A 27783-nucleotide genomic window follows, 5' to 3' on the forward strand; every position below is an offset into this window, starting at 1 on the left:
TTTTGAACCAGAAAGGTTGCAATTACCTCCGTAAGAGACTCCCCCCAAAAGAGTCCATAAAGAACTACTTACAAAGCATCCCAACACGTCAAAAGGCAGACACAGCACAATAGCTTCACTGCCCAGAACTATATGACAGTAACTAGGCAAGGAAGAGAGCAATAATCAAGAGTAGGAGGGAAACAGTAATTTGGTAGAACTGTGACATTGTTCATTTTAGGAAATCATTTTTTTCTATGAACATTTCTCATTGGTCCCAAATAACCCCTGAGCTATTTCTGAAAACAAAAGGCTAAAAAATCAGTACCAAGAAAAGGGGAAATTATCCGAAGGGCATATAAACAAATATGAATAAAAAGGGGATATTAAGAGAACTGTATTTTAACCAATCATTTTCATATTACAGATTCAGAGCTTTTCTGTCACTAGTTTCACTTCTATTTGTTGCACTGCATCAAAATAAGATAACTTATATTACAACACCTAGTGACGCAATCCAAACTCTGTCCAACTCAATTATTTTAAAGGCTACAAAAATGATCTGAGGGCTGGAACAACTCTCCTATGATAGAAAAAAACTGAGAGTTGTGGTTGTTCAGATTGGAGGAGTCTTTGGGGAGACCACACTGTGACCCTTTAATATTTAAAGGGAGTTTCTAAGACACAGAGAGACATTATACCAGGGCCACTGCAACACGATGAGGGAATCACAGTTCTTAACTGAAACAGGGCAGATTTAGATTTAGATGTAATTAAGAATTTCTTTCCAAGAGAGTGGTAAAACAGGCTGCCCAGAAAAGCTGTGGCTGTCCCAACCCTGGAAGTGCTCATCCACAGGTTGGATGGGGCCACGGGCAGCCTGACATAGTGGAAGGTATCCTTGTCCCCATCAGGTGATCTCCAACAGTCCTTTCAACAACCCAATACATACATAGTTCAGATTAGTTTAATACGGTGTAGTTTAATAATGTATTTGATCAAAAGATGAGAATATTAGCTCAGATAGCCATATTATTTGTCCTAAGGAAACTAAGCAAGGTTTTTATGGTTAACAAGAAGTACTATTTGTGCATGTCTTGATGGAAGTACTTGCAAAAAGGAAAGAAAAACAATGTTGGAAAAAGAGGTCTCGAGGTGAAACTAAGTTTATCTTAACAGAATTCAAGATTTCTATCACCTATAGCTTCCTCTTAAACTACAAAAGTAATGATATATAGCTTTTACTGTAATTCTGTTTTTCTTCCATGGGCTACTTAAGTAACTGTTTTTCTTTAATATGCTCTGAAGAATATAAAAAGTTTTTGTTGCTTTTTTTTTTAACTAGATATCTAAATTTTGTCTAAATAAACAAAGATTTTTAAAAAATAAAATAGGATAAAAAAAAGTAATTTGAAAAAATTCTATGTAGCAAATATTTAAAGTATAGCTGAAAATCTATATGCATGTGACAAGAAAGCACCAGGAACAAAAGAAGGAAGAATCCGTAGCACTATTTTGTTAAATTATTCATTCATTAAATTAAATGGGGAAAAAAAGAAAAAAAAGGCCTAAACCTAAACCACCCAATTCATATCTAAGCACAGGCAGAGATTAGTTCTGCTATTATATAAAATAACTATATTTTAATTACTTAACATTTCAAGGTTATCCCTTGTGGCCTTAGGAAAAAAAAATGTGAATTAATGGAGTGTTTAGGTTTCTTGCCAGTAACAATTATTCATGTCACATGAAGCTGACTAGATTAGCTGACTTTACTTATTTCAAACAAACCATACACAGCTATTGTAATTGAACTGAGTGCTGCGTAACTGCTGCTCAGGAATCTTTAAATCAATCCATTAACCCACTGTACGGTGTTCCCAGCAAAGATAAATCATATAACCTCTTGACCTGTTGTTGTATAGGAGTAGGGACAAAATGAGAGAAAGGAAAAAGGGAAGTGATCTTGCAGCTTCAAAGATTTGAGAGAAAGCTGCATATGAAGTATGCTTTATTCAACTTTCTGATGCTGAACAAGTTAAATTACTTCATCTGATTCAGCAAATGCAAATTTAATTTGAGAATAACAATGGATTTACATTCTGCTTATATATATATAAATAGGAATGTATGTGTATACACGTATAAACATATGCAAAAAATTTCAACTGAGCAGAAATTCTTTTAGGGAAAAAAATAATATTAAAGTAGCAAAGTAATAAAGGCATCAAAGACTTAAGCAAGACAAAATAAATGCATGTTTTAGGAAAATACTAAAGTATTCCAGACAAGTGGAGGTGCATCAACCAAGTCCAAGCAGACTCCCAGTCACAGCTCAGCTAATATAAAAGTGTTAAGTTCTTCACACTGCATCACCATTTCAACAAAATAGAAAAACTGCAGTTAAAACATTCCCGAAATTAAATTCTAAGTTCTGGTATCTTAACAGAAAAATTATTTTTGTTTATAGGAATTCACAGCTAAGCATGAGAAATATCGTTACATTTTTGTTCCTAACTTCTCATACCGGGCAGCTGTCAAAAATCCCATCTGACAAGTTGTTCTAAAAATGCATTCCAGATTGAATGTGGATTAGAACTGACAATCATTCAAGCAGTTTTAAAAATAAGACTCTCAAATAACAATTAAAGGTACCTATGTAGCTCACTCACTTATCCATCAAGCTTCTGATTCTTCAAATAAGTGAAATGCATGCTTTCAAGTACTTAATTCTAGTCTTGTTAACTTAAACTGATCCTCCCAGGTGCTTAAAACTAAAATAATTCATATATAGGATTTTACACTTTTTTCCTAATGTAGATCTTATTACTGCCGTTTTCCTTAACTAACATCATAGCTCACTGCACTACAACCTAAAGTAAACTATGAAGACTCAAATTCTTTCAACAAATTCCTTGCTACCACAGGTGTATCAGGCAGAACTGTTGACATATACATACTAGTACATCAAAACAGCCTATTAACTGCTGTCCACAGCTAAATTATATAGGCATCATTACTTCAAATTTGTCCATGTCACCACCTCCCTCCCACATGTTCTTAATTTTCTCCTAGAAGTTGTTTAAAAAAAGAAAAAAGCAGCAGTGTAAATATTTATATCAGGTTCAGATTTTGTGTGTCTTTGTTATAGTACACATTTACTCCTTACCATATGTAGAATTCCAAATTAAGCTAGCTTTGGTTCAGGCTAGATTTACATTATTAATTAAAACTGTAACTTAATTTTTAAGGTCTTCTGTTTCAGAATCATTAGATCTTCGTGAAACCTTTTAGAGAAGCCAACAGCAGTTCCTTTTCACTCTTAGCACGTCTTGCTGTAGCATTCTTCATCTTTGTCCTGTCCAAGTCTCAATCTTTGTTTTAATACCAACATTTTTCTAAAAATTTACTATTTATTACCATTTCCAATGCCCTGCATTCCATATAATTATTCCTTAATGAGAGTTATTTGAAAAACCATCCTTCACTTAAAGGTAACGCAAGCAAACTTTGAACTACAAACGACTTCTCCACAATGAATTCCACAATTAAATGTCAAACATCTGCTAAGAGTCGTCATCGATTACTTTACCACGCCTGGTACCAAAAAGCTTAAATATTTTAACCATTTTACGACATAAAAGGAATAGTGGCAGGAGGTTAATTGGAACTGACCTATTCTAGTGTAAATGTCTAACTAATTGCTGAGGGGTTTTGATAGCTGATTTTCACTCAGTTTAACTGGATCTTGAAAAAGCAGGATTACAGACGTTATGAGTTGGCTTTTATCAATAAAACAACTAACCTCTTGCTCTGTTTGCAGTTGGGCACATCTCTGCTTCTCAAGGTTAAGTTCTTTTTCCAGTCTTTCAACTTGATCACGGAGTTGTAATGTTTCTTTCTCCAGAACAGAAGTCACCTTTAATAGCTCTTCTTTTTCTTTTACTATTTTTTCAATTTTAAACTGAAGAAGGAAAAAAAAAAAAAAAGAATTCTTAGCATTGTTTCTCCCCTCAATTCCTAAGCAGTATGTGGATGACAAACCACTCCAGTGTTCGAGCAGAAGCACAAAGTATGTGTCTTCTGGCTAGGTGATTTTACAGCTTCATCTTCTTTCCCATATTACTGAAGCTTCACTACTCTAAGTACATTACCATTACATTACAGTACTACTATTCCATTATAGAGCAACTTTTATTAACATCTTAATTCATCCTCTTTTATCCACTTTAAAAGAAGCGCTTTTACAGTGCTATATTTGTTGCCACTTGGCAAGAGCTAATTAAGACAGTAACAGCTTCGAGACAAAATGGCTGCAGTATAAATACACACACAAGAACAATGTGGAAGGAATTTGGGGGAAGAAAAAAAGGAAAAAATGAAAAACACAACAGATGTGTTCCCCCAGCCCACCTGCAGTTCTCTTTTTAGGAGAGCACTGATGGCAGTGATGGACAAGCAGCCTATGCTGAGTGCAATGCCATACCTTTAACATATTTCAACATTGACTCCTTAACATGCAAGCGTTCTGAAGTCCAATCTAAAACTGAAAACCATACCAGGAATATATCCATTTTGTGTATAACCTAGAGTATTCTCCTTGCATGTTCCTCAAGATTCCACCCAATTCATGGATCTTTGTGTGCAGATAAGTACGTATAAAACGTAAGAATGCATAAAGTGAAAATATTATAAGAAACATTGAATCAAACCTCAAGAAGTCCAGCTTTTGTGGTCACCACAAGCATGTCAGAGTTGCCTTCATCCTCCATAGTGAGCAATTCTTCAACAGGAGAAGAGGTTCGGAACTGGAAAGGTGTGCTTGCTCCTCGGATTTCTCCTTTGTGAGTCACATAACAGAACTGGTAAAATTCTCCATCATCATTTGGTAGGTAATATCCTGTCAAAATAAATTCAGATTTAAAGAGACACGCTACACAAATTAATTTATTTTGCAAGCTTCCATGTAGAAGCACATATCAGAGCATACATGACTTAGGAATTTCGTTCTCATTATTGGTTTTACAGTACATAGACCATCACAACAGTAAACAGGAAAATTTCATCCTTCTCACTAATTTTTATTCCCAAAATTTCCCCTAGCTTTTTATTTATTTCCTTATTATAAGACACAGAGGCCTAGGACAGTATCAGTTAACAGACATCATATACACACACATCACCTTAAATACATTAGGTATAACTGACACTTATATTCTTAATGAGTACAAGGACAGTTAACTCACTCCAGTTATTGCTACTAGCAGGTACAGAAAAATCCACTGTTTTTAAACAAGGCAATAAACTAACACAAGTAGTTATTTCAGGACTTTAATACTCTATTATTATTTTTTCTTTATATTTTAAGTAATACATCTGCACTCACAAACACTGAAGCCACTGAAGCAGAACATAAGCATTAAACGACTTTAATGAAGGTGCTCTTTTTACATGTAGGTATGAACATTTAGACTTTTTAACATCCATAAAATCCTGACTGCATATCACCTTTCTGTATGAACCTGTCACTGGTAACTTACACTGACGGTCCCTCACTCTTTTTTTTTTAAATAGGAACAATGGATAATCAACTCATGCCATCTGTAACTGATTTTACAGATGTGTTTTTTCCCCATTATTTCCCTTCTCCAGGCTGAAAAGCCCAACAGAAGGAAGTTCTGAAGGTCATCTAGACCAACTTCCTGCTCAAAAAGAGACTTCAGCAGCAGTCTAGGCCAAGCATGTGGAACTCTTATCCTTCCAAATGTTCCTGGGATACCTGTTCAAGTGCTGCTACTACTAGTTCTTCACCTCCTTTGGTGAAAGAAATCTTCTTGATGATAAATCTAAAGCACTTAAGCCACAATCTATAGCCATTGTTCCTTTTTATGTGGTCAGCCACTATTGAGAATATTATGTAACTGTTCTGAAGGTTCTTCTTAACTTTGATTTTCATCTCTCAGCTCTCATTTTCTTGTTCTACCACATCTTTTTGAGTCTGGAAAGGGAAAGGACCCGATATCCACATGGCGTTGAAAATGTAATTACGGTATAAACTTGTAAAGTAAACTTGTTAGAAGTCCATAGACTAAAGACATGTAAAGCCACAATGCACTAAGAAATGCCAGGATTAAAAAGCCTTGCCATTGATTAAATGACATCACTCTGTGTTTGGATAGTTTCCAGCTTCTCTTTCCATCAGTCACGAACACTGTCCAATTACTATGTAAAAATATAATGACTCACACAATTATTTATACAATTTCCTTGACACCTAAAATAAGAATCAATTTCACATTGATAAGAAAGCACAGAAAAGACTTATGCAGAAAATTCCCTTCCAACATATGCTTTTAAAAATCTAGAACTACTCCAACCCTAAATATCTTAATACATAAGTAAGTTAAAAAAAAATGGAGAACCTAGAAAATGCAGGCAAATACTGTTGTTTTTTTTTTAAATTCACCTTGAAAGTTCAGTACACAGTTGACAGTTGATCCTTCCACATAATTTTCTGGCATAGGTGACCACAGAAATGTGTAATAATCTCTTGCAGTACTCCAACCAACCTAAAATAAAGTAAACCATAACAACAAAAACAGAACAGAAAAAAAAAAGGAGAGAAAAATATTAAGCAGAAAAATATGCTATACATAGTTCAGATATCACAGCCTGGCCTTTACAACATACCATAAGATGCATATTTCTTACTTAGTATGAAATAAAAGATACTTAATGTTTACAAATCAGGAATATTTTAACAAGCATGTCAAAGATTTAGCATGCATTTTATTAAGCTTGTTACCTAAGTCAATAAATGCGACTAAGGTAATAAAAGGGTCCATATAAATTAAAACACCAGACAGTTTTCAGTATAAATTAAACTCATATTTGATACTTTTTTTTTTTTTTTTTTTTTGCAAAGATACAGAAAATATAAAAAGATTAATTCAGGAGTTTATCTTGAGATTTTTCTATGGCAGGACCTGCACATCTCACCATTTTATGTTCACAATCCAAAAGGGTGATCATAAAATGAGAAAGAATGAAATAACAGCTCTTCCCTACTGAAAAGGCAAGATTTGATAGTCCTAAGCTAGCACTTTTTCAACAGCTTCCACAACATTAATGACCAGCATTTCATTTTTCCCATACATAGAACATGCTGTGTCTGCAGGAAGAAGATAAGGCATGAAAACTTAGTTCAGCCAAGCTAGAGCAGTCTACCTGCTAACTTCAATAAACACCAGGTTTTCATAAAGACCACAGATCTTTGCAATAAGAAATGCAATGAAATATATTCCAACAAGCTTGAAACAGAGTCGTAGAATTCCATGAAATTTGGAAAAGAGCACTAAGATCATCTAATCTAGTTTAAACATCAACCCATCACCACCACGCCTACTAAACCATGTTCCTCATTGTTCCAGAATCACAAAGATGTAACATTTCCAGCAATGGTGACTGCAGTACCTCCCTGGGCACCCATTTCAATAAGCCACAACTCTTTCTGAAAATATTTTTTTCTAATATCCAACCTGAACCTCCTCTGGCACAACTAAAAGCCCATTGCTGTTACCTGGGAGAAGAGGCCAAGCCCTGCCTCAGCACAAACTCCTTTCATGCAGCTGCAGAGAGTGGTATGGCCACAATGAGCTTCCCTCAGATTAAACAGCCTCAGTTCCCTCAGCCACTCCCCATAAGACTCACGGTCCAGTGACTTCATCAGCCTTATTGCCCTTCTCTGGACACGCTCCAGGGCCTCAATATCCTTCTTGTAGCAAGGGGCCCAAAACTGAACTCAGAACTCAAGGCATGGCTTCATCAGTGCTCAGTACAATCACCTCCCTGCTCCTGCTGACTACAGTATTTCTGATACGAGCCAGGATGCCACTGGCCTTCTTGGTGACCTGGCTTATGTTCATCTGGCTGTCAGCTACCACCCTCAGATCCCTTTCCTCCATGCAGCTCGCCAGCCACACTGCCCCAAGTCTGTAGCACTGCATATACTCATCTAAGCCTGAAATCAAGAGCAATTACTATAAGGCAGTGGGTATCACTATAGAAAAATAATAGCATAGTGGTAGTGGAGAATAACCTGTTCCAATGCACTAAAGAAAATATCAAAAATCTGTCAAAAAGTATATGCAACAGTTTTTGCAGTAACAAAGTATGGTGTCCTGGAGTAAAGAAAGAAAAGGGACAAATGGTCCACCAAATTTATCAGCGTTTCAGAAAAGAGAGGAAAAAAAAGACAAAAAAGTAAGTTGCCAGTCAGGTTTATAAATTAAGTAGTTTTTAAGTTTTTTAGTTGCTTGCATAAAAAAAAAGGTGGGGAGAGAAAAAGGTGCTTGTATGGGTAATGAGAACAACAAAACTGAAAGTAATTAAATAGTAAATACATAGTTAAACATTTCAAGTATATAAAAAAAATTACCATTTAAAAAAATTCTGAAGACGTGATTCTACAGCTTTCTAATACAGAAGTACTACTTCTCTCTGCCTTAGTAAGTGCAGCAATATTTACTGTTCAGGGAAAAATGTGTATATATACATATATATATATATACATATATATATATATATCTGAGATGACCAGGCTTTTCATACATTAATAAAACGCAAAGGTGAACAACAGCAAAAACATCAAATGCTAACAATAAGCATTTTTTTAAAGGCAATATTCATTAGAGAGAAGTTGGGTTGACTTGATACAATCACCAAAATGGAACCAACTGTTCTATTTCAAGCCTATTCTCAGCCAAATTTTTGAAGATTTCTCTGATATCCCCTATTGAGAAACTTTTAAAGATATGAATGAAATGAAATCTCCTGGGGCTGTTATTCCCACATTATAAAATATTTCAGAAATAGAAAGGAAAGCTCTTCCGGTAACTTGGGGGGACAAAAGCAAAACTTCTGTAATAAACATCCACAGGAAAAATATCCTGCAATGTTTTCATATTAGTCATCTTTTTAAATCTAATTCAGATGCAAATATCCCTTCCTTCACTGAAGCTGCTTTCACTTCTGTAAAAAAAGAACCATGTATATATAATATACCATTATTTGTTGCCCTACAGCATAGAAAACTTTTTAAATGTAGAAACTGGATTCTCAATAATTGGTCTTACGGGGGAAAGGATGAGGGGTGCTGTTAACTTTTGTTTTAATTTTAGAAGGGAAACAACTCTTCACCATGTTTGTTCTGAACAGAGTAATTTAATCTCTTCAGAGTACTCCAGTTTTTCTTTGTTTTAAAAACAATGGGGGGAAAAAGACAGCAAAAAAAAAAATCAACACACATACATATCCTCCTTTCCTGAGTAAAATGGTAATTCCTTCTGATAATCAGGCACTTCACAAAAATAAGAGAGGAAGCAAAATCCAGTGGATGTAAAACCAAAGAATGGTTCTCAGCATGATCCCCCCCCTTCAGGCATCCAATTCAGTCTCCTACTGAACTTTTCTCCCAGTCTGAGGTATTTAAAAAATAAAAGAATAAATTCGACATTGATGTGTAAACAGAATAACCTACCCTGAAATTAAAAAAGTTAGAAATATACGCATTACTGTTAGAAATAAACTTTTTGGGGTGTGGGGGTGTTTGAAATTTTAATTAAACTAATACAAAGACCCATTACACAGACAGCAAATTAACCAATTCTTCCTGCCCATTTCTGAGTTGGTGCCAAATACGTACACATAGTACGTGGGTTATTGGTAAAGAAAGAATTGCGACACATCACAAGCCAGTGGGCAATACCCTGGGAAGTTTACCAGGTTTCTCCCTCAACTTCCCCTATTTCAGGTCACCCATCACCTGCTTCCTCTGCCAAAGCTCCCGTCTTACACTTCTGATTCTCAGAAACCAACTACTTCCTAACAAGGCATAAGCAAGGTCATCCACATAAGCAGATTTCCCAGTGGTTACTTTCATACATGGGATTTCAGAAAACAGGCTTCCCTGCTAGGAATTGCATATATAAAAACATGACAATGCAGGGAAGAAAATATGAACAAATCTCAAAATCCTCACAGTTACATAAATAAGAAAGGAGAAGGTTGTGTATTGTGCAGCAAACAAGTTAGTAAACAATGATTATCCATCCTTCCACAGGATTACTTCTTAAGTGAAAGAAATAAGGAGTGAAAACAAAGTAATTATATGCTGAGAAGAAAATAGAGAAGTAACAGATGCTGTAAGTCAAGGATCTTTATCTTTAAAACAACTATTTTTCTATTTTTAACAATCTAAAAAAATAGAATAAGATTTTCAATACGAAAGCACCATCAACCAAAACAGTATCTATACCAAAATAGCTACAGACAACAAAGAGATTTCCTTAGTGATGTAATTTCACATCAGTTAAAAAAGAAAATACATCATCAACTACCAACATAAACCCAAAATTCCAAAGGGCAAAGCAAGTATACACTAGCAGATACACACTTGCTTCCCACCAGAAATCTAAACTGAGCTATTTCAACAGGATGCACTGTGGAACTTCCTGAGAGCAAGGAAGAGTAGAAAAGGCACAGTTTACAATTCTAAAACAAAATCATGGCATGAGCAATGGCAAATAATACAATATTCCCATTCAAGTACAGAAACACTACAAAATATAGAAGAACTCCGGCAAAAATAATAAATAAAAATAAAAAACCCTGAATGTTAGAGGAAGAAAAAAAGAGAATAACTTGTCAAACTAAAGTACAAGGCTTCCTATGAACTCTGACCTCAAGTTCTCCGTCCAATGTCCAATGTACTGACGGGCTGCAATGATGCCACTACTTTTTAAGGAATTAAGTGAAAACTCAGAATCATAGAATTCTTAGAGGTAGAACAAACCTTTAGAGGTCATCTAGAACAATTCACCTGCAATGAATAGGGACACCAACAGCCAGATCAGGTTGCTCAGAGCCTGGTTGATCCTGACCTTGAGTGTATCCAGGGCTGGGGCTTCCACCACTTTTCTGGGCAAACTATTCCAGTGCCTCACCACACCCACTGCAGAAGACTTTTTCCTTATATCTAAACTAAATCTCCTCTTTATGTTTGAAACCATTTCCCCTTGTCCTATCGCAGCAGACCCTGCTAAAGAGTCTCTCCTTTCTTATAGCACTGTTTAGATACCAAAAGGCCACCGTAATTTCTCCCTGGAACCTCCTCCTCATGCTCAGCAGCCCAAGCTCTCCCAGTCTGTCCTCACAGCAGAGGTGTTTCATCCCTTGGATCATATTTGAGGTCCTCAGAGCTGTTTGTCCAAAGGTAAAAACCAAAAAAAATTTGTGTTCTTATTTCTTAGCCAAAAGACAAAACAAGACTCAGATGGTGCAACTCCCCTGAATACATACATGATAGATCTATGTTATAACCAAAATTAGGATTAGTTTCTGCTGCTAACCTAGTACTTGGTACACCTTTCCAGCCTCTGTTTCTCTTGCTTTAATTATTCTCACAAACTTTGCTCAGAAATTATTTCTGAACAGAAAGTTACGTGTACATTGCAATGCTCTTATTTCTACATATTAACAGATTAACAGCTCAGAATCCAATCCTACTTCAACAATCTCTACCCACGTTTTCAAGTCAAACACAAAATACACAGCTCAAAATCACACCTCCTACAAAATGTCATATCCAGATTACATTACCATGTGCAATGTGTTACTCAAACAATACTCATACAGTTTGCTTTCTTTTCGTAAAACAGGAAGCTTTAATAGTCCACTATAGAGCATTAAGACATCATAAGCTACTTTTTAGTTACATAACCTATTCCGTAGTCACAGTGTAAATGCTGAAGTTCAGTAAACGTAAGGTGACAAACACTGAGTGCTTTTCAGCCTGGCTGAGCTGGTGGGGATGACTCAGCTGTCTGCAATACCCACACAGCTCCTCTCTACTAATAGGTATCCAGTTGTCAGAGTTGGTTACCCTGTGCTGCCCTGCACATACAAGTCCTTTTACCACCAAATAGACCCACAGTGGGATTAGCTTCCCCCACAATAACATTTTATTCACAATATATTCCCACATTTCACCCACAGTACATTTCCACCAAGAGGCTAGGAAAAAAAAATCAGCTGACTAATAAACTAAACAATGCAAAGAATTAAAAAAAAAAAAAAAAAAAACATCTAACAGCACAGTTGGGAACTCTCCATATGCCTTATACACTTTATTATTGAAGAAAAATAATGATCAACTATTTTATTTTAATCTGTCTCCTTTGACTTGCATCTGATTTATCTTGAGGTTTTTCTGAAAGTTGTCTTACAACTATACAGTGTTTAAAATGTAAAAGTATTTTCAAACTTTTATTTCTTGACTTATTTGTCACAATCATGTAAAAAAATTGTGTGTGTGTGTGTGTGTGTGTGTGTGCCATTTCAACTCAATCTGGAGCATGACTGCTTCAAGGAAGTACTGTTGCACAAGAAGCTCGTTCAGCCTTTTCTTCACTGACCTCTAGTAGTTCTCCTACAACCACAAGAACAGCACCTTTCACTCTGCTCCGTTGGACAGCATCTTACCCAACTACATAGCACGTGTACTCCCTACAGATCAAAGAAGCAAATCCAGGAGAAACCTGTTCAGCTGAAGCAACACTGACATGTCCAATGGGCTCGTACTGTACATACCTAATATGATGCAACTCTAAAAGAACTACCAGAGTTAAAATTAATTCCTTTTTGTTATCCAGAAAGGAAACTATGCAGTTTGGAATATTATTTGACAAAGAGCTCTTCAGTATTGCAAGTATACAGTGATCTCTCTCTCAAAGAAAGAAATCACATGTCCAAATCCCAAAGCTGTTCATCTCTGCTGAATGTTACAAACACGTACAGGCAACCTTTTAACTCAGGCTATTGAGAACATATGGTATTTTTTGCTATATCAAGGTAATATCAGGTTCCTAACCTATTATCATTTCTTGTTGGTTGCACTTCTATCTCATAGTTCAGAATAATATGTGAAAGTGACACTGACAGGGTGCCTAGAAAATATAATCAACTTTCTTTCCTATTAGGTATAAATCAAAATACAGAAATATGAACACTCTAAAAGAAAACCTGGTACACATGTAGATGACTGCCCAATGAAATGTTATGACAGATCAAAGAGTCACAAAGTTACTGTTTACTTTAAGAGATAAAAATGAACAAGTAGAAAAAAAAAAGGTGCTTGTGTTTCAGTAAAATATTAATTTAACACATTTCATGAGAACAGTATTAGCACAACCTTTTTATTTCAAAATTGCTACCAGCTAATGACCATTTTGTTATGTCACTTGTGTGTTAAGAGACAAGCCTACTACAGCAAATATTTTCAGAAAACTAATGACACTTCAAATTGAATGTGAAAATCTCTTATTAAAATAACATCCTGTAATCCTATCTAGAGAGGAAACTGTGAATGCCATTACAACAGACTTTTTTTTTTAAACTATTTGTAAGAGAAATATTTAAATTATTTGAAATATGACTTTCTAAAGACAGAAAATAGAAAAAAAAAAGAAAAAGAAAGAAGAGAACCACCATAACTGGTGGATATAGTAATTCTCAATTCTCAAAACATGTGGAATTCCAGTAATTCTTTCCCAACTATTTTAAAAAACAGTACATACTGTTCACTAAACATTCCTGTATCTGTTATGTTGGGCTGTTGATGATTCCATGACAGAAAAAAAAAATGTATTTCAATACTACTGTGGTCAGTAACACATCCCCAGCTGTTGCCCTATACTCACATATTTACAGATCACATTATAAAGTAATTGTTACCTAGAATATCAGCCTATGACACAACCAGGACTTTGAAATTACTCAGACAAGTTGCGCTGGTATTTGCAGTTCAAAGTTCAAAGAAGACAAAATAACCCAGAGGACTGCAAAGAAAGCACATCTATAGCTTGTTTTTTCCTTTGTGACAAGACTATCAGCCATCTTGACAATCCACTGCAAATTTTACAGATCACAGACAAGGTAATTCCAAGGTTTGCTATAAATCAGTGCACCAAAAGGACAGAAATTAATCTGCATGTAAACACACGAACTGCAGTGATGCACAAACAGTACCTGAGGTATGACCTCCTAAATAATGAGCACCTTTTCAGATCAAGCCTGTAGCTCCTGTATTCAAATAACCTTTAAAGATCTTCCCAATCCTAGTTATTTATTTTTCCATACGTTAAGTTACCAGAAATTCGGACCATCATTTTTAGATTGTGGAAATTAAAAATGTGCACCTTAAGAATGAATTTCCTTTTCTTCTCTAGGTGTATATTGTGGCAGTCAATACCAAAAGTACATCAGAACAGCAGTGTTGATTACTTAAAAAATGAGTTATTATTATTGGAACCAAGGAAAAGAAAATATCTGATTAGTTAATGATGAAGCATAACTGAAGCCATTATATTAAAGTAAGTAAGATTCCCATCTGATACCACAGGTCTTCCCAGCATGCCAGCCTCTGCAGAATTAAATCTTCAGCAACTTAGATATTACTACAATCTACACCACAAATATATATACCTCTAATTCTGCTCTCTTGAAGTAACACACCTTATCATGTCCATTAAATTATTTCACTGCACTTTTGAGATACGTAGTAAAGCTTCATCTTCTGCAGACTGAACATCTGCTAGCCCAACTTGCACACATCTGCCCTACACAGAGTCACAAGCAATTCTTCCTAAAAGCCAAACACTCTTTTCCAAACACTTCCACAAATCTGGACATTACATACTAATAATGCAAAAAAAATGTGGCCATATGATTATTTCATTTTATCATAAAACAAAGTAACAAACTGTAGAGGTCCCCATCCGGAGACTAGGACCACCTACCAGCCAGCCAATTTTTGCAAACAGATGTAGAACACATACTAATTGTCTTCCCTCATTTCAAAGGTTTCGATTTGGATTACCCTAAGGGCATTTCCAGATTTCAACTCATCAAAGAGAAGGGGAGGAGAAGGAGACACTGAGCTTGGATAGTTCTGAGAGTACAGATCTCCTATTAAACCTATCAGGAACAGTAAGCCTTCTCCCCTCAGGGACTCTAGGAACATCAGGATCCTCTGCACAGAATCCCTCATTAGAGGGAAAGCAAATCTCAAATTCTAGTTCCCATAAAACAGCACAAAGAGGAATTCAGGCTAAGGAAGCACATGCCAAGCACTAGACACTGTAAAACTACTTTGTTTGGTGTTTTTTTCCCCCTTGGTAACGAGCATGGTAAAACTAATCAAGATCTTCTAGTGTTTCATTACAAATGACCCTCCAGAACACCACAATAGCAGAAAAGAAATAGCAGTAATGAATGACAACAGATTGGGAGACTCAGTCAAAAACATCCAGTAAAGAACAGGGAAAAAAAAGAAAGAAACATGCAAAAAAAAAACCAAACATAGGACTGCATACTCAGCACTTTAAAACAAATGCGAGGGTAACACTATTCATTACTGTTCTTTTTCCACCGAGTTTTTGCCAAAGGTATAGTTAACATACTCATATATGCCCATTAGACAGGTCTAGTTTGTAAGAAAACTGGTGTAACTGAAACATCCTGCTCTTCCATATTCACTGCATATGCAACATTACCCTCTTAATATACGAACACTGTGCTTGCATTATCAATAGACAACTCTCCCAAACAATTCATCTGCAACATAAGCAAGAAATTACTTGCTTGGCATAACAGAACACCAAAACTGACCAGTTTAAATCACACTAGGAACAACAAAAAAAAACAAACATCCTATCTATAGCATACACACAAGTTAAATTCTAGAATGCCTGCATGTTTCAAAATTTATTTAGTTCTTTGGAATAATGTCGTATGAGACAAATATTTAGCTTAGTTCTGTGTTTCTAGACCTATTCTACCTCCCAACAAGACCTTTTTGACATTACAGCATCACAGTACTAAATAGATGCCACACTCAGTAAGGAAAATGCAATATCCAGTAGACATAAAAAACTGGAAACAGGAGAGCACAAAGGTGTTAAATACAAAGAGTGGAAAAAACACACACCAGGTAAAAAAAAATTTTAAAAATACTAAGAAAACAAAAAGCAAATAAATTCCATAAATAAATAAAACAACCACACAGAAAGAAAGCCTTATAATTAATTTCTCACTGCTACAAAGGATTCCATTTTTAACATGACTTTTTCCACGTAAGTTGCATAAACTAGGACAGTTTTTACACATGCAAGTACATATGCAATAAAAACAGTCTATGTAATACACTGAAACCAAGGAAATGTTTAAAATCTCAGAAGCGAGAATCTAAGAATTGGTGTTAAGAAATCTGTTTTTGTTTCTAGAACTACTCGTTTTTTAGAGAATTCTGAAAAGATCTGACAGAACTTATATTATCATTCCACACCAAGCAGCCATGCCAATTAACCAGGCCTAGCCCTTCCCCTCTTCCCCCACTTTCCTAATCCACCCGCTTCCATCAGTGATGACAGGAGAGCTGCCAACTGCATCACGCAGTGACCAAACTGAGGAATCAAACCAGCTGGGAAACGAGGTGGTAAAAGCTGGGGGTTGAGATGGTATTTTTCAGTCAGATCATTTCCCTGATCCATTTTGCCGTGCAGCTGCATAAACAGCTGGACTAGAAAAACAAGCAGGATGACACAAGGACACAGATAATCAGTGTTTACTGAAGAGATCACTGTGGCTGTAGAACTGAACTTTCAATTTGAACCTTCTCAGCAGTGTGTGGTGATAGGATGAGGGAAAACGGCCACAGACTGAAGCATAGGAAGTTCTGCACAAATGTGCATGGGAACTTCTCCACAGTGCAGTGACGGAGCAGTGGCACAGCTGCACAGAGAGGTGGTGGAGTTTCCTTCTCTGGAGACGTTCCAGACCCGCCTGGACGCCTACCTGTGCAACCTGGGCTAGGGAGCTGCTTGGGCAGGGGGTTGGACTCAGTGATCTCCAGAGGTCCCTTCCAACCCCTACAATTCTGTGATTCTGTGAAATCACGAACTTCTAAGAGGTGCCTATAAATTTTGTTCAATACAATAAGAAAAAAGTTCTTAGTGAACCAGATGAGCAAACACGGGAGGGAATACAGCTGAAGCCACTGCCCCCTAAAATAGAACAGTAGCCAACCATCAACACTACAATGTTCACAGGAAAAAATCTCAGTGAAAATGAAGCATGAACTATTTACTTTACTGTAAGCATTACTCACACACATACTGTTGAACAGCACTGATAGAGCTGGCTTCATTTACCTCACAGTACTGTAACTACAGCAAGATGCTGTATTTGTAACACCCAGTGACAACAGAAAACAATTCTCATCCTTTTCCCCATCTTGCAATATTTCCTTCCCTTGTGCTGATGAGAATGAGGTGGACTGGAAATTCAGCTGTGAAATCCCCCAGTAGTAGTTTACTCCCAAAACTCTGCATTTAACCTGAAATCAATTCCATGATTTTATTCATCACACAAGAACTTCTTTCACAGCAAGGAGAGGAAGAAAAGAAGTAAAAGAAAGGGAAGATGTGTTACAGCTGTGTTACGTTCTGTCAGCTCAGTGCTTCTCAAACAATTACTTAAGCTATACTGCCTGCAATTGTCAAATAAAAACCTCATACCTCAATAGCTGATGAAATTATCACTACAGACAATGAAACCAAAGATAGTTGTACATCAGACATAGCATTATATGCAGTCACTGAAAAAACAGATTTTCTGCTGCATTTAAAAACAAATCTGTATTTTTAGGAACCCTAATTTGCCTCCCTCACTTAGACTGATTCAAACAAAACCACAACATTTATTTCTCATTTAAATAATTTTGAAATGCTTGTGTAACCTGATCAGCAATCTCTTTTAAGTTTTGACTTTTCTTCCATTGCATTCACGCTGTTAACTAAACATCAAGTGTGCTGTCACACTCCTATTTGTCAAAACAGATCATCAAAACACACGTACATATTTTTAACCAGTTCCCACTGGAAATCAGCCTGCTTGTAGTTAATGCCTCCCTTACACAACTCACTCAACATATGATTAAAAACTCTCCTTCCAAATCATTTCCATTTAATTCTCTACCACTTCACAGCTTCCCTTTACTCCAGCACTCTTGTACTCATCACTCCACTCTCATCTTCATTAAAAGCTCAGACTCTACCAGGAGTAACTAATAGACAGCGATGTTTCTTCTTACATTTATGAGGAAGTTCCTATTATTTTCAGTTTTCTCTTTTTTTAACTGGTGAAGAAGACAGTGAACATGTGAAAAACAGAAATAGATCAAGTTTTACTTACCTTGAAAATACCAACCCAGTCTTTCTGATGAGGATGGATAAACTGGGTCAGAGTGTAGTGACATTCAAGGTGTGCGTTCGGAAGATAACTTTTTGCCACATTTTGAAAAATCACATGAGCAAAATTGGAAGTTTGTAAAGCGTTAGCTGAAGATGAAACTTCTTGAAAGGATGACATGATTGATCTGCAACAAAATTGTACAAGCAGTTCTTCACTATACTGAAGTAACAAAGTTAGAAAATAAGCTATTTGAAAGATACCAGAGAAAATAAACATTCGCTCCTCTAGTTTGACATCAGACAGCTACAGAGCAAGCCCAACAAAATGCACTGCCTCAGCTTCACTCCGAAACAATAACTTCTCAGATTGAAAGGGCAGTCACCTCAGTGATGAAACCAAGACAGAGAGAAAGCACCACTAAACTGAATGCTCTAACACAGAGTACCAGAAAGTGGGAAATAAAAGTGCTGGGAAAATGAGACAGGGTTCTGATTTAATTAAATGTCTTTAATGATTCCAGATGCTTCAGGGAAACCTGTATTGCTCAGTGTGTTTGACAGTATTACCATAAATAAAATTTTGCTCCCCTCTCAGTAGAGGAAAGCAAGCTTCAATTAAGACATTTTAACAAACAACAAATTTATCTTAACAGTTGTTCTTTTCTTTCTTTCTCTCTTCTTCAAAAAGATTTCTCCTCTCTTCTGTTATTGGCAGTCTGGGAACACCTTTTGCTGTTCCCGCTTCAAAAACAGACACCCTTACTCCCGTACATTTACCAATAACAACAGTCTGAACTGGTGGCAGTCATTCTGTGTGCAGTTTGATGCATTAGCACTAAGTCAGTTGGAAACTGGTATTGAAACTAACTTTATAGTGACCTGGCAAACACACACCTCAGACCAGGTAACCACCAAGTGCGTGACACGACACACTCATCTACTGAAGATATGTATGTGGAAACCAATCTTAAAAAGGGATGGGTCAGTGCAAGTCTCAAGAAGCTGGAAGATTAAAAGCTGCTTGTTTATCTCCCACAACCTTTTTAAAATTTTTTTTATTTTTTCAACGGTTAAGAAATAAGCAGCAAAGAACTCGTTGCCTGAAATAAAACACCCTGAAGTGAACCGGTATTTATCGTGCAGGACAAGGTTAGTATTGTCCAAATCTGTGTAACACAAGAAGGATGTTAATTTGATAAATGCTAACAAATAAATGTTGTTTTGTACCCTGAACAAACTTTTAAAATAAGATTACACTTGAGATACTTCACAAAAACACTCCGAATTATTAAAAGGTACAAACCAAAAGAAACAGAACAGCCTTCGCATCTGAAGCTAATTAACAATGAAATGAGACAAACCGCGTCAGCTCTCATCGCCCGTTAGTAAAACATTAAGATGTAACTTTCTTAAAACAGATTTGTCGTAAGAACACGCGACGAAGAAGAAACGACTTCAGCAGCCTGCTCTGGTTTCCAGCCCTTGGCCGGAGCACTCCCGCATCCAGACCTGCGCAGGGCGGCCCGAGCAGCCGGGATGAGCGCCTACCGGCGGGGACACAAGAGAGGAAGAGGAGGAGGAAGAGTTACGGCTGGGCTTCGCCAGCGGCGTGACAAGCGATTCTCTCGGGAAGGCAGCCAGCCAGGCGAGAAGGACGGGATTGAGGAAAGGCAGGAGGCCGGGCCGGTTCCTCCTTCTGCCCTTCTGCCGTGGCCCCGGCTATACCTGCCCGCGCCAGCACCCCTCAGCAGCGCCTGCTCAGGGAGGGGGAGCTCCGCACCCCCCGCCCGCGGTACAGTCCCTTCCTGCTCCGGCCCACGGCAGCCGGCAGGGGAGGGGGGGGGAAGGGGGGCCGCCCGGTGGCGCAGTGCCGCCGCCCGCTGCCTCACGTCCCTGCCCGGCCCTGCGGGTGCCGGGGTCCGGCGGGGAAGGGGCTGCCGGCACTACCAGCCCCCCTCGGCCGCGCCCGGCAGCGTTCCTTACCTAAGCAGGCGCGGAGGACGCCGGGGACATCAACATGGGGCCTCCGCCATCAGCGCCGCGCAGTCCCGCCCGCTCGCGTCACTTCCAGCGCCGGCCCTGCCCGCGGGGGGCGGGGAAGCGACGGTTTGGCCGGGCTCTGAGGTTCGTGCTGGACGAGTTGTAGCTCCCGTACAGAACGAGGGAGATGAACGACGTTCAGTGATGAGTAACTGGTATGTCGAGCTTCTCCCAGGACACAGAGCGTGACCGCTGCTGCAAATGGTCTTTGAAATCACCTTTGACTCTTTACCGCCACTGTCTCATTTCTGTTTCCATTCTCAATGGATTATGTGGAGAGGTGTAATGAGCAGGTTATTGACTAGAGTATTTGACAAGGGGACTGGCTTTTTAATGGTTGCCCCTAATGAAACTAAGCTGGAGCACAGAAACTCCAGTTATTAATGGTTGTCTGAAAACAAACTTAACGTCTTCATGTGTAACCTGTACAACAGGTTATTAAGTAATCATTTTTATTTCTATACATAATTAATAATTCCTTATATTATTCGTATGTTCCATTTTTCCCGGGAAAGCCATACATTTCCTGCATTATATACAAATCCATTGTTTTAGAATCATGAAGTCACTAAGGTTGGAAAAATATACTAAGGTCATCTAGTCCAACCACCAGCCCATCACCACCATGCCCGGTAACCATATCTCTCAGTGTCACACCTACCCTTGAACACCTCGAGGGATGGTGACTCCACCACTCCCTGAGCAGCCTTTTCACTCTTTCTGAGAAGGAATTTTTCTTATCATCCAACCTGAACATATCCTGACACTACTTAAAATCATTACCTCTCATCCTGTCACTAGTTACCTGAAGGAAGAAGCCAGCCCCCACCTCACTACAACCTTCTTTCAGGAAGAAGACACAAGAAGTGTGTGTGCAAGACGTTTTTTTCTCTAAAGATCACGTGAATTTGTGTAGAGGTAAGTGAAAATGGTGAGATAATGAGCCAGAAATATTTCTGAGGAGGTAGGGAGAGCTATTCTCCCTTATCTCTACCCACCATTTCTTCTTCTCGCTGCTCTTTGCACCACATGTGATAAAGGCTTGTCTAAGAGTTACAAGACACTGTTCTGCTGTGAAAGAACTATAGTTTCACAGTCATTATCTGCAAAAGTATAAAGAGTGATGAAACAAATAGTTTTGCTTTCACTAACCATCATTATGATCCTACTTCATGGAATATTTTATTAAGATGTTCTTTCTTTCACAGCTAGCATAGTTTTCATAGTAAAAGCCTGGGGAAAAAAATGCTCTGTTTCCTAATTTTAAAAAGTTAGCCACAGTTCTGAGTTTTTAAAGAATCTTGAGTATTTCTATATTCAGTCAAGAGAACTAGTTATGATTTAGTCGTATTTCTATATTATTATTTATATTGTTAAATGTCAAGTAGGAGATAAACTGTATATGCTTGTTGTGATTTGTACAAAGTAAATATTAAGGACAAATAAGTCAAGACTAATCTCATCTTTCCTTGTACTTAAATCACATTTTTTAGGGGAAAGCATGAACTTAACCTTAACCTTATAAGTTTAGAACATTTTATTCCATTATTTAAATTAAGAACATTTCTTACTGAAATAAATGTCATTTAAGAAGCATTGTCACTGATGTATCATAATTTTAGATAGCAGTCTTACCCCTCTAGGAATTTGACTATTCTACATAAATATTGTGTAGACCCTTTTCTCATTTTGTTATTGCCACTTTGATAATGAAAGTACACTGTCAAACCTGTGCACCACGATCACCAGGATCAACAATTAGCATGCTTGTACTGCTGCAAAGAAAGATTTTAATCACAGAAATTGCAATTGGAATTGGTGAAATTTGTGCTTCATAGAATCACAGAATCATGGAATGGTTGGGGTTGAAAGGGACTTCTGGAGTCATCTGGTCCCAAAAGCAGCTAAGGTTAAACACATTTCTAATTTCAAGGCTGTAAACTGTTCAAGCAGGGTCCCTTAACGTACCCTACCTAAGGTAGTGTCCACATGGCTCTTGAATATCTCCAGGGCAGGTGACTCCACAGCCTCTCTGTGCAACCTGTTCCAGTGCTCAGCCATCCTCACAGTAAAATTTTTCCTCGTGCTTAGACAAAACTTCTGTTGTTCCAGATTGTGCCCACTGCCTTTTGTTCTATCACTGGGCACCACTGAGAAGAGTCCAGTCCCATCCTCTTGATACCCTCCTTTCAAATAACTTTTACACATTGATAACCCCCCTGAGCCTTCCTGTTCCCAGGCTGAACAGGCCCAGCTCTCTCAGCCTTTCTTCATGGGGGAGCTGTTCTAGTCCCTTAATCATTTAGTAGCCCTAACTCACTTCAGGAGCTCCATCTCTCTCTTGTACAGCAGAGGACTTGGTCTCAGAATTAATGGTATGAATTTACTAGGCAGAGATCATAAGGTGCTAACTCTTTAAATTCATTTATGTAATATAAACCTTTTGAAAATCTCTTGAGTAGAAAAATATAATATTTTTCCCTTATTGTTTATATTCTCTGCAATATATTTAATATTGTAACGTAAAATAACCTGATAGCTTTCTGGTGAATGTCCAGCCATGTGAGACTCTAATACACTTATTCAATTAGAAAAGCTCGTTATGGGTAGGGTGTCAATAATCCTGTCTTTAGGCTGACTCCCACCTTTCCAACAACACTGATTTTAAGAACACAGGAAATTGTTTTTGTTCAAACAGTATTTTATAATAGATTTGTCATTTATACCAGAATTTTAAGCATGTAGAATCATTGCTTAACCAATGTTTAGTTTTATGTTTATTGTTTTAAGGAAGAAATTGCCATCATCAAGCATCTTTCTGACACAGTCCTCCCTATCTATGTCATGGAATCAGAACCACTGAGGTTGAAGGAGGCTTCCAGTGTAGTTCTAATGAGGGCAGCTTACTCATGGTCTTGCCCAGGTATGTTCTGAATATATCCAAGGATTGAGATTCCACCATCACTTAAAGTACTTGCTCTGGTGCTTTACAACACTAACAGTAGAAAAGTTTCTTTATACCAGGTCAGAATCCCTTGTGTTTCAGTTTTGTCCCTTGCCTCTTCTTTCACTACACATCTAAAGGTAAAAATATATGTGAATGCAGTAACTGGATTTGAGCATTACCAAATTCTGAAGGAGTTGGACATACAGATCAAGATGTAAAAATTCCTCTGTTTTGTAATTATGCAGAGATTTTTTGTACTAAGCATGAGACCTGCACAAGTCCCTCTTCAGGCATAAGATGAGGAATAAAAACTCCAAGCAGAAACTAACCAGAATTGCCACAGGAAGCATGGGGCATGTTACAAACTCTTGGTAAACAGTCTTACACATTTAGAAATCATTTACTGTTTTCAAGACGACGCTGTCTTACTAAACTTGTGTGCTCTGTTAGCAATTTACTGCCTTGAAATTAGAAATGTGAATGTCACATGTGTTTAACCTTGTCTACATTTGAACTTCTATTCAGATTAAGACCCAATGTATTTCTGTTTACTGTTGATATTATGGCCTGAACCAAAGCCACAATGAATTTTGGATCCAGATCTGGATTATTCCCTTGAGACCCATCTTTGCTTTAAATGAGTGACAGAAATATTGTGTATTTCTACTTTTTATGACCAGAGAAAGGTACTTTACGTCTTGGATATTCCATCTATTGGCATGACATGTTGATATTGATGAAGTGTGGTAAGGAAACGCTTTGGTTCTAATGGTTTGATTTCATTTTGCTTCAACTCATATTTAAACACTCCCAACTTTTAAGAGTATGGGCCATGAGAGATGTAAAATATATAGATCGATGTCACTAATCGGAAGCTTTTTCTGGTCACGTTGTAAAGCACACTTAATCAACTTCTTTAAGATCATGTTACAGAAAGCTATTAACTCTACTCTTAAAACAGTTAAATAGTTATAAATAATGTTTTATATTACAGCTGACAACACCGAATTGACCAGCGTTTAAGGAAATCTAATCACAGGGCATACGGACTTTGCCTTCCAGTAAGATGGTGTGGCAAAACTTTGGAACATATTAGCAATCACACACTGTTGCTAACATTTCCTATTAAGGAGAAAGTTTCTCTCTGTATATTTTGGATTTCTTTTCCAACACTTAATTGCAGGTGATGAAAAAAAGCTATTCAAAAGCTGCCAAGATTTTTAGATCTCTGTGAGTGAGATTGATGAAATTTGTAGCTTTTCCCAAAAGAGTGTAGGTGAGAGCAGACGTAAATTTTGTATGTGTGTGTATGTACGCGTGTAACAGAAAGAGGAGAGAGCAAGAGCTTACTCCTGAGGTGTGAGACTTGGCAGCATTGCACTGTACAATGGGCACAAGAAACCGCATGTCTGTAAATGACCGCATTTGAATTGCTGCTATTTCACTATTGGGTTACTGTATTGTTAAAGTGAAAAGGAATGTTTTTAATAAATGCAAATAACAAATTAAATGCTTGCACACACTGAGGCTTTACTCTCTGGTGTGTAATTAATATATGTGCACTGGAGACCAAGGTCTGGGGGAGTGTTTCATTTCTTATTTATGATGTTAGCAGGTTGGGTTTGGGTTTTTCAGTTTTTTGGGTTTTTGTTTTTTGGGTGTTTTTTTTTTTTTTTTTTTGCCTTTAGCACACCTCTTACAAGCACACAAAGAACTGCATGTACATGACCACTGAGTAGGTGTCATTTAAATCTTAACAGATATAAAACAGGTAAATACCTTTGCTTTGTGTGCTTTGGTAGATTTACTGTTTCTCCCAGCCTCTTATCTTTGCTATCCTAAAGTAATAGGAAGCTCCCAAATGGCCAACATTTTGTTTTCAGAGGCAGGAAAACTTCCTGTGGTAGGAAACAAACAAGCAAGGAGATTTCAAAGCTCTTATCCCTGAGGGCAAAGCCCTCAGCCCTGAGGATGGAGAACAGAAAAACAGTTACCATAGCCATACAAACATGCTGCTTGTATCTCCTTCCTGGTCCCTTCAGTGCTGACTGCCATCACTGACACCATGCAGGAGTGGCTGTACAGGCTCTATCTGTAAGGAGCCTGGCAGCTCCCCTGTTTTCTGCTAATAGTATGTATTTTTCTCTAAGGATATAAGAATATCTGAGTCCTTACACTAATGATGCTGTGCCTGACCTGGGACTTGAGACAGCCAGCCCTTCTTTTCTCTGTAGTCCTGCATTTGGTTTGGAGAGCGGTCTGCTTTGTTCCTATCTGTACAGAAAACACCTCATCCAACAGATCTGGAGTCCTCCTGCTGCTGGAACTCTCAATTCTGACATAAGGAGTTCTCATATTCTGGGCTAGAATAGTAACTATGTTTTTGCATACATTATGTGCAAATCAACTACTAGGAAATGTAGCACTTGGAATTGGTGTTTGATTTATCCTCCTGATAGTCCTTCTGTTTATTAACATCGGGCAGATTAGAATATACTGGATTTTCTGTGCAAAATTGTATACGGAAAGTAATCCAGATTTTCCAATTTTTTTCATCAAGCACAATTCCACTTAGAAACGCAAGCTATGTCACCACACACAGTTTTGGAAAAATTTTCACCTTTCCTTATTTTAGCACTGCAGTATTAAAAATAATACTGCAGTGCTTACATTTCTGCAACGTTCTACAAGTAGGAGCATATTTAGCAAACGACCTTCTTTTTCACTAATAAGTACTTTACATTATAAAGTAGCAGAGTTAGCAATTTTCTCCAGAGTGAAGTTGTGTGCTAGAACTGGATCTTTCAATCAAAATGTACTTTGCATTATTAACATGGGTAACAACTCTTTGTCTTTTAAAAATACAGTAATGTCACAGCCATGACATATGGTTTTGGTTTATTATATGGCAAGGATTTTCTGGGTCTGTAAATAGTGTTTTGTATACAGACATGACAGTTAGAATCTGGTTTTAAAATGTATTTCATACCAGTGCAGCATTCAGTTCATATATCCACATATCCTGAACATACCATGTTTGTGCTGAAGGTGACTCCTTGAGGCTTTATTAATGTGCCTGCTGAAATCTACCACTCAGCCCTGACTAAGCTTGTCAGTAGCATCTGTTGACAGCGCATGGCCTCTCAGAAGTACAGCATTTTCTGAAGCAGGGCCATCAAGGTGTGCATGTCCCTCCATAAGGCACCAAATCATCTTAAAAGTGTCTGGGAACTTTACCCAAAATAAGCAGCACATTGATATATATTTATTTTAGGGCTCTCAAAATCCAGGCATTTTTTTCCGCTTAGAAGAAATGCCAAAAATGATTTCAGTATGCAGTTCTCTCTCTCCTTCCCAGACCTTTCTTGACTTGCAGTCTCCACTCTGTGGCAATTAGTCAGCTGCCATGAGAGAGCTCCTTGGCTATATATTCTTCCTAATACTGTTCTGTATTCAAGTATAGTCAACCTTAGTTGGTGCTATTGTTATTCATAGTTGTGCAAGAGACAAATCCAGCTCATTTGGCAATGGGAATTTCAACAAACTTTAGAGTGGGATTAATTTTTTTCCCCACAGAAGAGGAGATTCATGAACTGCACCCTCTGAATGTCTAACATCATACTGATCTGCCACTTACACATTGTTTCTTGATCACTTTACACTCAATATTTAACCAAGAAATAATTTGTAACTTAACAGTACTTGGCCCTCAGTATTATTAGGAAGCGTGAAATATACTCAGTGATGGTATGAAAGTTATTTCCAATAGGGCTTATGAAGTACAGCTGAGCAAGTATGACCTCCTGATCTCAAAGTGTTTGTTTACTGGGAACTATATTCCAGTTCTCTACATTTAATCTGTCTTGGACCAGGCTGACATTCCCTGACTAGATTTATTGTATCTCTGGAGGCTATTACAAACACAACATTGTCACTGCTTATCAAGTAAAATGATAATAGGATTATATTCCTCTAGTGATAATGATATAGCTATGTTCATTTTTAATAATAACACACCACAGCTTGATTTCATGTTCAGTGAAGATAATATGTTACTAGGGGGAAAAAACCCAAAACATTCAAAAGGTACTTTTCTTTCAGACAAATCCATTATGGAAAATATTTCCCTGTCCATCTTATTTGTCATTCAAAGCTTCAGCTTGTGTATATAAGCAGGTGTAGCGTGTCCATTTTACAGAAGTAATAATATTGAGGAAAACTCAGAAAATTCCAGTTTTCCTAAAGTAACAACCCTGGATTTTGGAAACTGGTCATGGTGTTTCTTCTTGTGCATCTTTTCCTAGATTTGGCCAGATGTCAAAAGGCAGACACAGCAAACGGTTTTGCATTTCAATTATAGTTAGTTATACTCAAGGAATAGATTCATCTGTGATCAGTGGTATTAATTACTATTATCATTAGTGATGTTTGTTTAATTAATATTAACAGGATTAATTATTAATAATAATCATTAATTTATTAGTTATTAATAATATTAATAGGATTAAT

The 27783-nt window shown here is 37.4% G+C and overlaps 1 protein-coding gene across 3 annotated transcripts in view; it reads right to left on the reverse strand.

Annotated features, from left to right (window-relative positions):
• Positions 1–20352, reverse strand: part of TAX1BP1 (Tax1 binding protein 1) — a 48536-nt gene extending 28184 nt beyond the window's left edge. For all 3 annotated transcript variants that reach the window (XM_065752909.1, XM_065752910.1, XM_065752908.1), the window contains exons 1-5: positions 20271–20352; positions 18289–18472; positions 6446–6548; positions 4692–4879; positions 3785–3943 (exon numbers count right to left, since the gene is read on the reverse strand). In XM_065752909.1, the coding sequence (XP_065608981.1) occupies positions 3785–3943; positions 4692–4879; positions 6446–6548; positions 18289–18465 (627 nt within the window). In that variant the 5' untranslated portion in view covers positions 18466–18472; positions 20271–20352. The remainder of the gene's footprint in view (positions 1–3784; positions 3944–4691; positions 4880–6445; positions 6549–18288; positions 18473–20270) is intronic.
• Between the last annotated feature and the right edge of the window lie 7431 nt (positions 20353–27783).

This window comes from Cyrtonyx montezumae, unplaced genomic scaffold, assembly GCF_038088225.1.
Source record: "Cyrtonyx montezumae isolate F1298 unplaced genomic scaffold, pur_monq_1.0 scaffold_8, whole genome shotgun sequence".
NCBI classification, from domain to species: Eukaryota; Metazoa; Chordata; class Aves; order Galliformes; family Odontophoridae; genus Cyrtonyx; species Cyrtonyx montezumae.